Source organism: Rhodamnia argentea, chromosome 6, assembly GCF_020921035.1.
Source record: "Rhodamnia argentea isolate NSW1041297 chromosome 6, ASM2092103v1, whole genome shotgun sequence".
Classification (NCBI taxonomy): Eukaryota; Viridiplantae; Streptophyta; class Magnoliopsida; order Myrtales; family Myrtaceae; genus Rhodamnia; species Rhodamnia argentea.
In genome coordinates, this window is record NC_063155.1 from 27,174,197 (window position 1) to 27,185,655 (window position 11,459).

At 42.6% G+C, this 11,459-nt stretch overlaps 2 protein-coding genes across 2 annotated transcripts; both read left to right on the forward strand.

The window, feature by feature from the left end:
• The first annotated feature begins 5,608 nt into the window (after positions 1-5,608).
• On the forward strand, positions 5,609-7,085 carry LOC115727757 (AP2/ERF and B3 domain-containing transcription factor RAV1-like). The gene has a single exon (XM_030658035.2). The coding sequence runs from the start codon at positions 5,727-5,729 to the stop codon at positions 6,798-6,800; it is 1,074 nt and encodes a 357-aa protein (XP_030513895.1). The 5' UTR covers positions 5,609-5,726; the 3' UTR covers positions 6,801-7,085.
• A 2,251-nt stretch (positions 7,086-9,336) lies between these two features.
• LOC115728585 (allene oxide cyclase, chloroplastic) lies at positions 9,337-10,412 on the forward strand. The gene is made up of 2 exons (XM_030658916.2): positions 9,337-9,676; positions 9,772-10,412. Exons 1-2 carry the CDS (start codon positions 9,433-9,435, stop codon positions 10,293-10,295), a joined length of 768 nt encoding a protein of 255 aa, XP_030514776.1. The 5' UTR covers positions 9,337-9,432; the 3' UTR covers positions 10,296-10,412.
• Positions 10,413-11,459: the final 1,047 nt, after the last annotated feature.

The window sequence follows — 11,459 nt, forward strand, 5'->3', positions numbered from 1 at the left end:
TTTTCGTCCCACTTGATGCCCTCTAAAAGAGAAAATCAGATTAGCACGTGTTGATACGATGATATGTGTATTTATTAACCGAGAAACGACTCTAATCAAACTTTAAGCTTAAATAGTTGGTAAGCCGTTGTTAATGTCAAATGGCATGTCTAATTTCCATATCTTAATAAATGACAGTGCATACTTAGCTTTATCCTCGTGTGAGGAGGCCGACGCTATCACGCAATAAACAACTATAGTACCCAAACTTGGAATCGATTGGCAAGGGAGAGATTCTTGTTTGATCAAACAAGGGATATGTTAAGAGATAGTGCTACGGCCATTTAAGGAGAAAAGTATCAAAAAAGTTCTAAATCTATTGTAATTATATCAATTCAATCCTGAATTTTTTTTTTATCAATACAGTTGTAAACATTTTGCAATCGTGCCAATTCAGTCCATCCGATCAATTTTGACCTGTCGACATTAACGGGCACCACCCGTCCAGCAACATGATATTCTAACATATATTTTTTTTTTTTTTTTTTTTTTATTTTTCTTTCTTTATTTTTCTCTTCCCTCCTCTTCTTCTTCCTCTAGCCGCCGACCGGCCGGAGGCAACGGCCGACGAGGCTCGATCTCACCAAATTTGGGTTCCGCGAGGCATGGGGAGGCTTGGCCTTGCCCAATCACGATGCCCGGCCATGGCGTGGCCGACCTCGCCTGGTGATGGTGAGGCTCGCCGCTAGCTTCACCTCGGGGCGGTGAGGCTCGCCGCTAGCTTCACCTCGGGGCGGTGAGGTGGACCTCGCCAATTGTCACCTTAGTCGTTGGCTAGAGGAAGAAGAAATAAAAAGAAATGAAAAAATGAAAAAAAAATTAAAATATTATGTCGTCGGACGACTGGCGCCCACGTCAGCATCGGCGAGCCAAAATTGGGTAGATAGACAGAATTGTCATAATGGCAAAAGGAGTGGATTGAATCGGGCAAAAAATAATTTAGGATTGAATTGACACAATTATTATAGATTTAGGATTTTTTTTGGCAAATTTTTTCCATTCAGGTTTAGCTTTTTAGGGGATGCATGACAACCATTCTGTTCCAGAAATAGATTTATGGCTAGAAATAGACTTTTTTATTTTCGTTTTCGAATGAGTTTTTAAAAAAAAATGCATTTGATAACGACATAAAATTTCTGATTCCGGAATAGAGGTTTGTTTGACAATAGTTGAAAATTTCTACTTCTAGAAATTATTATTTACTATTTAAAAATAAAAATTATTATTTATTTTTTACTCCGATTGTAGCGGTGGTTGCGGCGGCCGGTAGAGGTCGACGATTGCCGACGATGGTTGCGGAGACCAGTGGGGGGTGGCAATTGGCGGTAGGGGTTGGAGGTGGGCGGTGGTCAAGGTTGGCGGCGGGTGGTGGTTGGCGGCGGCCGTCGGTGGTGATGACTGTGGGTAGCGATGGCCAACGGAGGTCGATGGTGGTGGGTGGCAGCAGTCGGCAGTGAGGTGAGGGCGACGGCGGGTGGCCGCGGGTGGTGGTTGGTCGCGGCCGGCAGTGGGAGATCGAGGGCAATGGTTGGCGATGGCGAAGGTTGACGGTGGGCGATGGTGGGCGGCAGCCGGCCACAATTGAGACAACCGATGGAGGGTGGTAGTGGTTGGCGCCAAGCGGTGGAGGGGTGCCGGAGGCCGACGGTGAGGCGGGGGACGACGACAGGCGGCGGCTGGTGATGCTCAGCGGCGGCAAATACTTGAAAAAAAATAAGGGGTTATTATTTTTTATTTCTATTTTTCCGAGAAGTTGAAATTGTTTGTTTTTGATATCCCTTTAATATTTATTTCTAGAACAAATTTTTATTTCAGAAATAGAAAAATATAATTACGTTACCAAATGAATTTTTTTTTTTCAAATTTGTTCTAAAAATAGGTTTTGAAATAGGAATAGAGAAGTAGAATGATTGCTCGCATCCTTTTTAACCTCTGAGACAAGTTTTTTCAAAGCAAATAGTTTACGTAGCAATTTTCACACTGAACCTTCGTAATGGAAAAGGACACGAGACGACCACTCACGTACTTTACTGTAATTGATGTACGAGTTAAACAGCTAAATCATACAACTGGCGACGATGTTAAAGACAATTTAAATAAAAAAAAGTTATAAATTAATCAATTCTCACAAAGAGCCACGTGGCCGAACGGAAGCTTTCTGAAAATAATTAGGAAGAAAGAGAAAAATTCAACTTCCACCTTTCCCGCGTTCAAAGGATCTCCGGTCGCATCGACATAAAATCCTCGGTAAAATTTCACTTTTGATTAAATCAATTTGTTATTAAGATGGTAATGAGGGCGATGAGGATAGGTGGGAATCTGCTCGCGTGGGACCCGCTCCCTTTCGATCAAAATCAGGAACGACCAAAACCATTGTACCTTAACGAAGTAGAAGTAGAACCCTGACTCCAGTTCTCGGTTTTTTAATCAACTTGACAAGCGTGGGTCCCCCCTCCCTCCAAAACTCAGATTGAGAAATCTCCAAAATTCACCCCCACAACTTTTCCAAAATTTTTGACTGAAAAAAAAAAATTTCCAGAATTCATCTTCTCCCCACTCCTTTTTCTCCGCCAATTGAAAATTTACAGGGATTATCTGTGTTGAGGTTATTATTATTGCCTCTATACGATAATAGTACAAAAAATTTCTAATTTAGGCGGGCCTCACCTTCTAACAAAGCCGTAATTATTGCAAAGGAGAAAATTTTTGACTTGTGCTTATCATTAATGTTCATATGAGATTTGAAGATCAACTGTCGATTATGTTTTAGTGCGTCTTTATGAAAATTTTCCATTCTCTCTCCCCTCGATTTTTCCAGAATTCCTCTTCTCTTCTCCCCCCCCTCCCTTTTCGTTTTCTCCCCAAATTGGAAAATGAACTACTAAAAAAATAGATCTAATGTGGAAAACTATTTCTCCCTGACCCTTGTTAGCCGTCGGGCAAGGGTTGAGAGCTATAGCCCAAGAGCCGGCTAAAACCCTAAATATTTATATATTTGCATTAAAATATTATTAGAAATTTATCACGTCAAGATCGATCGGCCAAATAGAATGATTTGGCGCAATTCCAAAATATTTATGACTCAATTAACAAAAAGAAAAAAATTTGAGACTGAATTGGCATAATTTTAAGAAATTTAAGATTTTTTTGATAATATTTCTAGTGGAAAATTATTGCCCCCTTTGATTCATAAACAAAGAAGATTGTGTAAAAAACAAGATTAAATTGGTAACAATATAATTTGTTCTATGTACTAGCATTTCTTTTTGGAAAAATGACACAAATGGTCCACAAACTTTAGTCAAATATACAATGTGGTCCATAAACTTTTAATTTGACCAATATGGTCCATGAACTTTAGCCCAATATGCAATATAGTCTTTAAACTTTCAATTTATTCAATGTGGTCCTCAAACTTTTGGAATATATTTAACTTAGTCTTTGAACTATAGGAAGATGTTCAATATAGTCCTTTAATTAATTCAAGTTTAAGGATGATATTAGACATTTTCTTATAGTTCGGGAATTAAGTTAAACATGTTCTAAAAGTGCAGAGATCATATTAATCAAATTAAAAATTCAAGGATCACATTACATATTGAGCTATAATTTAAGGACCATATTGATCAAATTAAAAGTTTAAAAATCATATTACATATTCGATCAAAATTTAGGGATTAATTGTGTTATTTTCCATTTCTATTTACTAGAGATATCGGCTCGTTTGGACTCCTCGTTAATCAATATGGATACGCGTGAAAGACCGGACTCGTTCCTGCATTTGCCATCTTTTCAAACACATTTTCCCAGCACTTGGTCACCGTGTGTGACCGGGGAACCATGACATGGATGCATGATGCTCCTCCTTACCCCGCCCCACCCGAATTTCCACCAAAGCACACGACCCGATCAAAACCGTGGGTCCGACGACATCGCAAGCGACGGTCCAGATTGAATTTTCAAGGAGGTTTCGCAGCGGCCGAGGTGAGGAAAACGTTGGAAGTGTATCGAGGGTGAAAAGACCGCTTATAGCGTCGGCCACCAAAAGAAAATATCAAATTTTGAAGAGGGGCGATATTTTTATTTGGGGAGCCGTACGCCAAAACAACAGCGACGGGGATATTAGATCGAGAGGAACGAATCGATTCATGCCGCGTAAGACTTTGCAATTGGAGAAGACGTGAGATCAATTTAGCTCGAAATCATTTCGTTAAGAGATCTAGTTACAAACGTATTTGAAAAGGAGGAATCCGATCATTAAATTTAGACGCGAGCTTATGAAATAGTTCATAATCACAGCATCTGTCTCCATTCTCGACGATCAAAGTTGTGGTCTGCACCTTGGAAAACGAATGACGCGACCGAGTCCTATCGACGTGTCCATTAATGCTTTTCTGGATAGACATGGAAGATTTTCAGTGGGATATTTTTTTGCGTTTTGTTTTTGGTCGAACGGGATTTTTTTTATTTTTTGCTTGGAATGGAGGAAAGGAATGTAAAACAAAAAAGCATAGTACAAAAGGACGTGCCACGTTCGTGGCCAGCATTCAGCCGGAGATGAACTTCTGGGGGAAAAGGAACGCGGTCCACTCGTTACAACCATATGTTTCTCGTCACGTGAGCCCCATCAACTTGGAAATGTGGGGGGAATCCTGTTTTTTTTTAGACCTTTTCATGTTGTCTCTATGTTGATGTAGCAGATGGATTCCAGGTTACGTCGTGTGGAATTCACACAGGCTTCTAATTTCCAACGTGAATTACATCGAAACACGAGTTATACGCAACGGGCCAAAGTAACGTGAATATTATGAAAGCTGGTGCGATGTCGGAGCCCTACTTTTCCACTCCCATCGCTCCTCTTCCTCTGCCTCCGCTTCACCGCACCTCTCGCTTGCCGACTGACCTTGATCGGTTTCTCTCTCCTTCTTCCTCTCTCTCCATGTGTGTGATTGTTCTCGGGCTCTAGCGACTTCGTGCATGCAGCCTCAAAGCCTAGCAACGCTCAATTTAAGGTTACGATCTTTAAGAAAGTTCGTCACGATCAAAAAGAGGAGAACACATTTTCAGTCATTCAAATTCAATATCTCCACATTTGTTTATTTCAATAAGATAAATTGACAAGGCAAATTCGTCACTTCAATTTGGAGGATCCCAATAATACATTCGAAATACCTTGGATCGACAGTTATTTATAATAGCATCGTACAAATATTAATTCGTATTGCGATCCCTCAAGAGAGATACGATAAAAGATATGCGTGTAGATTCTTTGGGTACTTCAGTATAAGGATAATAATACTAATAACAACAACAATGACAATTGAATAATGGAATGAGTATTTGACCAAAAAATAAAAGAATAATGAAATGAGTAGACATGAATGTTTAATAAATGTGATCGCATTCGTCTATACAGGGAACTTTCCGAACTCCTTGCACAACCAATCTCGTAGAGTGGACCCACACGTCCATGCCCACGTCATCATGTGTCCCATGTACACACATATTCTACGTTCCTCTTTATTATAACAATGATTAAAAACCAAGAAATAAACACGACAATATTATAAACACTTGTGGAAAGTCCGTCTATTTATATCCCCGTCATCGGAGTCCCTCCCATCTTTCATAGCCACCATCTTTTACTTTTCTTTCCCATTCTCTCTCTCTCAACCGGAGAAGAAACAATGGATGGTAACAGCAGCTGCATAGACGAGCTCAGCTCAACGAGCGACTCCATTTCCGTTCCACCGCCGTCGAAACCCTTGCCGCAGAGCCTCTGCCGTCTCGGCAGTGGCGCGAGCGTGATAGTGGACTCCGAAGGCGGCGTCGAAGCCGAGTCAAGGAAGCTGCCCTCGTCCAAGTACAAGGGCGTCGTCCCTCAGCCGAACGGCCGCTGGGGCGCGCAAATCTACGAGAAGCACCAGAGGGTGTGGCTCGGCACCTTCAACGAGGAGGATGAGGCCGCCACGGCCTACGACGTCGCCGCCCAGCGCTTCCGCGGCCGAGACGCCGTCACCAACTTCAAGCCGGCGTCTGAGACTGAAGACTACGATCTCGAAGCCGCTTTCCTCAACTGCCGTTCCAAGGCGGAGATCGTGGACATGTTGCGGAAGCACACATACCGTGACGAACTGGAGCAGAGCAAGAGGAAGTGCTTGAACTCGAACGGCAGTCGCAAAAGTGCAAGCATGACGGAAGCCCTCGGATCTCTGTCCTCTGCCGGGGCTGCGATGGCCCGTCAGCTCCTTTTTGAGAAGGCGGTCACGCCGAGTGACGTAGGGAAGCTGAACCGGCTCGTGATACCGAAGCAATACGCGGAGAAACACTTCCCCTTGCGCAACGGCACGAGCTCCACAACTTCGAAGGGCGTTTTGCTGAATTTCGAAGACGTTGGAGGCAAAGTGTGGAGATTCAGGTACTCGTATTGGAACAGCAGCCAGAGCTACGTGCTGACGCGGGGTTGGAGCCGGTTCGTGAAGGAGAAGAGCTTGAGGGCTGGAGACATCGTGAGCTTCCACCAGTCGGCCGGGCCAGAGAAGCAACTTCATATCGGGTACAGGAGGAGAAGCGGGCTGGGGAAGTCCGGGCCCGTCCTGCCGGTCCAGATGGTGAGGTTATTCGGGGTCGACATCTTCAAAGTGTCGACGGCCGGTGGAGGTGACGACAGTGGCGGTGGTTGGAGTGGGAAGAGAATGAGGGAGGGGGAGTTGTTGTCATCGGGTTGCAACAAGAAGCAGATGGTGATTGGAGCCTTGTGACAGTTTGTGTCTGTTTATCTTATTTTCACCTTATTTAGGTTCGTTTTGTAATTTTTGCAGACTTATGGGTTTGATTTGGAAGAAGGGAGAGAGGGGAGGGTGAACAGAGAAAGTGGTGGGGTTGCAATCGCAAGTTGCAAAAAGGATGGAATTTGTAGAGACTTACAAAGTTAGATGCTGACCTGAGGAAAAGCTGAAATTAGGAATTAGGATTGTCATAAAGAGAGAAGGAATAAGATAAAAATGTGAATTTGCTTGTGGGCACATGAGCTCTTTTGAACTGTTTCTTTTTATCTTCGTGTTTTTGCACTCTTGCACATGAACCCTAGCTTTTGTTGTTTTCGCTTTGTTGGGTCACGTTGCTTTCTTGAATTATCACATGTTTTCTTTGTTTGACATTGCCCTACATGCTGCTGCTTCCTCATCATCTTCATCACAAACACAGAGAGAGAGAGAGAGAGAGAGAGAGAGAACAGCAAAAGCTTCTGCTTGAGATTTTGACATTTGAGAAAAAAGATGAAATTTGATGTATCCCATAAGATCAATTGCTACCCTCAATCATTGACTTGGTGTAGCAATTGTACCTGGAGAATGGAAGCTGCAAATCTTGAGCTCCGTATTCAGATATTAATTCCGGTATTTCTCTATTCTTAAAACTTCAGTATGTGACCATATTTGTGGTTGCGTTGCTTTCGAGTTTTGGCAAGAAATAAGCCACTCCCTTTGGGCAAGTGGTGCATTATGTATAAATCAAAGTCAGCATATCCGCTTTTAATTTGCTGGTTCGTGAGAAATTCTATGTGTAGAACCCTCAAATCAATAGTAGATAAGACCATTTGTGTAATTTTTGTTCACCGGAGTCATGTGCTCTAGTTTTCCTTTGCTTACATCCGAAAAATTCCTGCATTGCTGTTGTCATATTCCCTACCAAAGTTGCTGTTTACACAGAAAAAAGAAAAAACAAGAGAGAAACTAAACTCTCTATAATCAACAAGAAGTCGATGTGGTCAAGTATGGAGCTCGGTGATGAGACCAATATGGTTAGGGGCAAAGTTTATCTGACGGTCATCGACAGCTTCATAATGTAGTTGTTGACGGTGGTGGAACCTATCGATGACTATGAACAATGATTATAGATGACTGGGAAATATAGCTGTCGATTCATGATGCTTAAGTGGCTGACGAGTTTCTCATCTCGATGACAAAACCAATATATAGCTAGCTTTTGAATTTGGCCAGGTGTTTGGACACATGGAAAAGAAGAAAAGAGATAAAAAGAGTGAAGATGTCGATTAAAGGCACTTTACATAGAGCTACGGGGCTGGTGGCTCACACGCCGCCTTTTATAACCTCCTCAACATCAACAGTTTTATACCTTCGAATTTATTCTTCTTCTTCTTTGTTGCACGGATTGATTTCATGTCCGAAATCTACACCGTGCCCATCTCATAAGAAACCGAAAAATCTAACTTTTTGGCGAAAGATTTTTCACTACATGGGTCAAAAAGCCGGTGTTTGGTGAAACAGTTTGCATTTTGAAAGATTTGTCACTAATGGGGGAAAATCGGTTTTTTACTAGGTAAAAGAGTGAGTAGCTTTTTGGTGGGTGTTTCTCGATGAACTTTTGAGCTAGCGATTTGAGTAAATAGAAACTGTTCTCGAAAGCTTGAAGCTTGTAATGAGCTTGTTTTGAAAGAACATAATCACCCATTTTCGTGGGCCTTTCGTAGAGGTTTTCGACAATTTTGGGCCTCTCGTGGAGTAGGGTTCAAGTTTAGACTTGAACATTTATTAATATCTCCTTGGATCCGATCTGTTGGGCCCGTTTCATATCACGACAAAACTTGGTTAGCTGAGAGATTTGGAGCTTTCCTTGCTCATTTTCCTAGTTGACTCGTCAACGCCCAAGCCAATACATTAATGAATACTTTCCTGTTTATTATATAGCAATGAGATTGGAATAGTATAATATTTGTGAAATGATTCAGCTAAATGATTCAGCAGCTAATGCCGGTAATCTCTATCTTACTTAATCAACCTTTAGTTAGTGCAGTGTATCTAGAAGAGTTAGGTATCTCTATTCATATTTTCATGCGTCGTATCCTTACCAATGAGGGCGCGTGTTCATACATTTGTTATTTTATCGCTCTTACTTTCGTAGAAAATTTAACCTCTTTTTTTTTCACTTTATTGTACTTGTTTTTCTTAATCAAATTAGTTTACTTTGCCAGGCTATGCTTCAAAGGAATTAATCTGATAACCACCGTTGACTTGCCTAACCACAAACCGAAGTCTTGTTCTCGAGATCATTCGATCCCCGCAGACGTGAACTCCCGACCAGTCTGCTCCGTTCCGTGCTGGACTCGCCCTTCCTTTTTCCACATTATTAAACTACACGAAGAACCCACGTTGTCTTGATCCTTCCTTTATTTTATTTTATTTTTTCACTTTTCGTCGTTTTGCTAACCTCATCAACTTTGCCACTTTCCGACCAAAAAAACTTTGCCACTTTTAAAAGTGAAAAAGATCGAACCCATCAAAGAACTTACGAGTGGGAGCGCACAGAGGCGCAGGGTCTGATCTGCTTCTCTCGAGTCAAACAGCAAACTCACTTTCCTCCGATCCGTCAACAATGGCCTCCGCGGCGATCTCGTCGTCCGACCCCTCGGGCCTCCTCGCATCGTCTCCTTCGCTTCACCGGCAAGTTAAAGAGATCTCCAGCTTGAATCTCTCCGGCCAGCCTCTTCCGTCTCGTCGGAATCGGAGGCTGTCGACCGCCGCCCGTCGTGAGATGCCCTCGACGAGATCCGCCAAGCTCGTGACCAGGGCCTTCTTCTGGAACAAGCCCAAGCCCTCCCCTGAAGCTCCGAAACCCAGTAAGCCTAGACGATGTTTTGGCAGTCAGATACGAGATTCAATTGGTGATGTCATCCACCATTTTAACTAATTCTCTCTCTCTCTCTCTCTCCAGCAAAAGTGCAAGAGCTGTGCGTGTACGAGATGAACGAGCGGGACCGAGGCAGCCCCGCCTACCTGCGCCTGAGCCAGAAGGCTGTCAACTCCCTCGGCGACCTCGTCCCCTTCACCAACAAGCTCTACTCCGGTGACCTCCAGCGCCGCCTCGGCGTCACCTCCGGTCTCTGCGTCCTCATCCAGCACTTCCCTGACAAGGGCGGCGACCGCTACGAGGCCATCTACAGCTTCTACTTCGGCGACTACGGCCACATCTCCGTCCAGGGACCTTACCTCACCTACCAGGACACCTTCCTCGCCGTCACCGGCGGCTCCGGCATCTTCGAGGGCGTCTCCGGCACCGTCAAGCTGCAGCAGATCGTCTTTCCCTTCAAGCTCTTCTACACTTTCTACTTGAAGGGGATCCCCAATTTGCCCACCGAGCTCACGGGGAAGCCGGTGCCGCCTTCACCGGGGGTGGAGCCCTCGCCGGCCGCCAAGGCCTGCGAGCCACATGCCACCGCCCCTAATTTTACCAATTAGTTGGAGTTCTTGTTCTTGTTCAATGTGGAATTAGTAGGGTTTTGTTACCCTTTTGTCTTAGTTGGGAAATTAAATAGAGATGGAGGAGTAAGATATTTTCCTTTTTGTCAAATGTATCGCTGAAAATAAAAATGTAGCATTATTACCTTCCGAACAAAAAAAAAAAAATTAGTTGCATCATTGCCGACCAAAAAAAAAAGAGAATAAAAGTTGTCTTATTAAACAAATTTTCTTTCGACTAAAAAAAAAAACAAAAACAAAATGCCCCATGTAACATGGATTTTATGCGAATATAGTATCTTCATCTTATCAAGTGTCGTTCATCATGACTTAAGACATTTGTGAGGACACAAGATTTGTAGAAAAATTATTCAAAAAATCTTTAATTTTAATTTTAAACATTTTGACGATTTATCAATTTAGTCTTATATCTTTTAATTTTATTAATTGAATCATAAACATTTTCATATTTTACCAATTGAGTCCATCCGGCTAATTTTTGTCAGAAATTACTAATGTGGACAATGGCGATCCTACGTGGTACGATCAACACCGATTTATGGACAATGTTTTTAAATTTTTAACACCTTTTTAAAAAAGAGTACTAGTATTTTTTCTTTTTTTTTAATTAATATGGCCGGCGACCGCCTAATAGGCAAGTGCCACAAAACCCTCGCCCGCTGCTATGATTTCCTTGCCCGGATCCAAGCGAAGGCCTTGTGACTCTCGTCGGTTATAGTAAATATATATAATTACAAAATTGTTCGCATCAGCATCTACCTTGTCACGTAGGACGGTCGGCGTCCATATCAGGTTAAAATTGGGCAGATGAAATAAATTAACAAATGTTTAGGACTCAATTGATAAAAATATAATAGATTTAGGATTTTTTTTTTTTTTGCACAATTTTCTCTAATTGAGACATTATTCAAATTCAGCTCGAGGGGGAGGGCGTTTAAGTTTGGGTGATTGGCGAAATTGCTAACATGAGATGACAACGGGAGGTACGGGTACAATACTTGGCCATCATTTGAAGAAACGCTCGAGTTGTGGATTAGCAACAGAAGAGCCTCACAGACGGTGACAAGGGGTTATCGTATGGCTGCGACAATTTCTCGAGAAATGCCCGTGATGCATTGAGTAGTTGCATAGGGGAAGAACGAT

What these genes read in the sequence shown, in the direction of transcription:
- LOC115727757 (XM_030658035.2), top strand. Translation starts at nt 5,727, where the DNA reads ATGGATGGTAACAGCAGCTGCATAGACGAGCTCAGCTCAACGAGCGAC.
- LOC115728585 (XM_030658916.2), top strand. Translation starts at nt 9,433, where the DNA reads ATGGCCTCCGCGGCGATCTCGTCGTCCGACCCCTCGGGCCTCCTCGCA. An exon ending in CCCTGAAGCTCCGAAACCCA is followed by an intron (nt 9,677 to 9,771) that starts GTAAGCCTAGAC and finishes CTCTCTCTCCAG; the next exon opens with CAAAAGTGCAAGAGCTGTGC.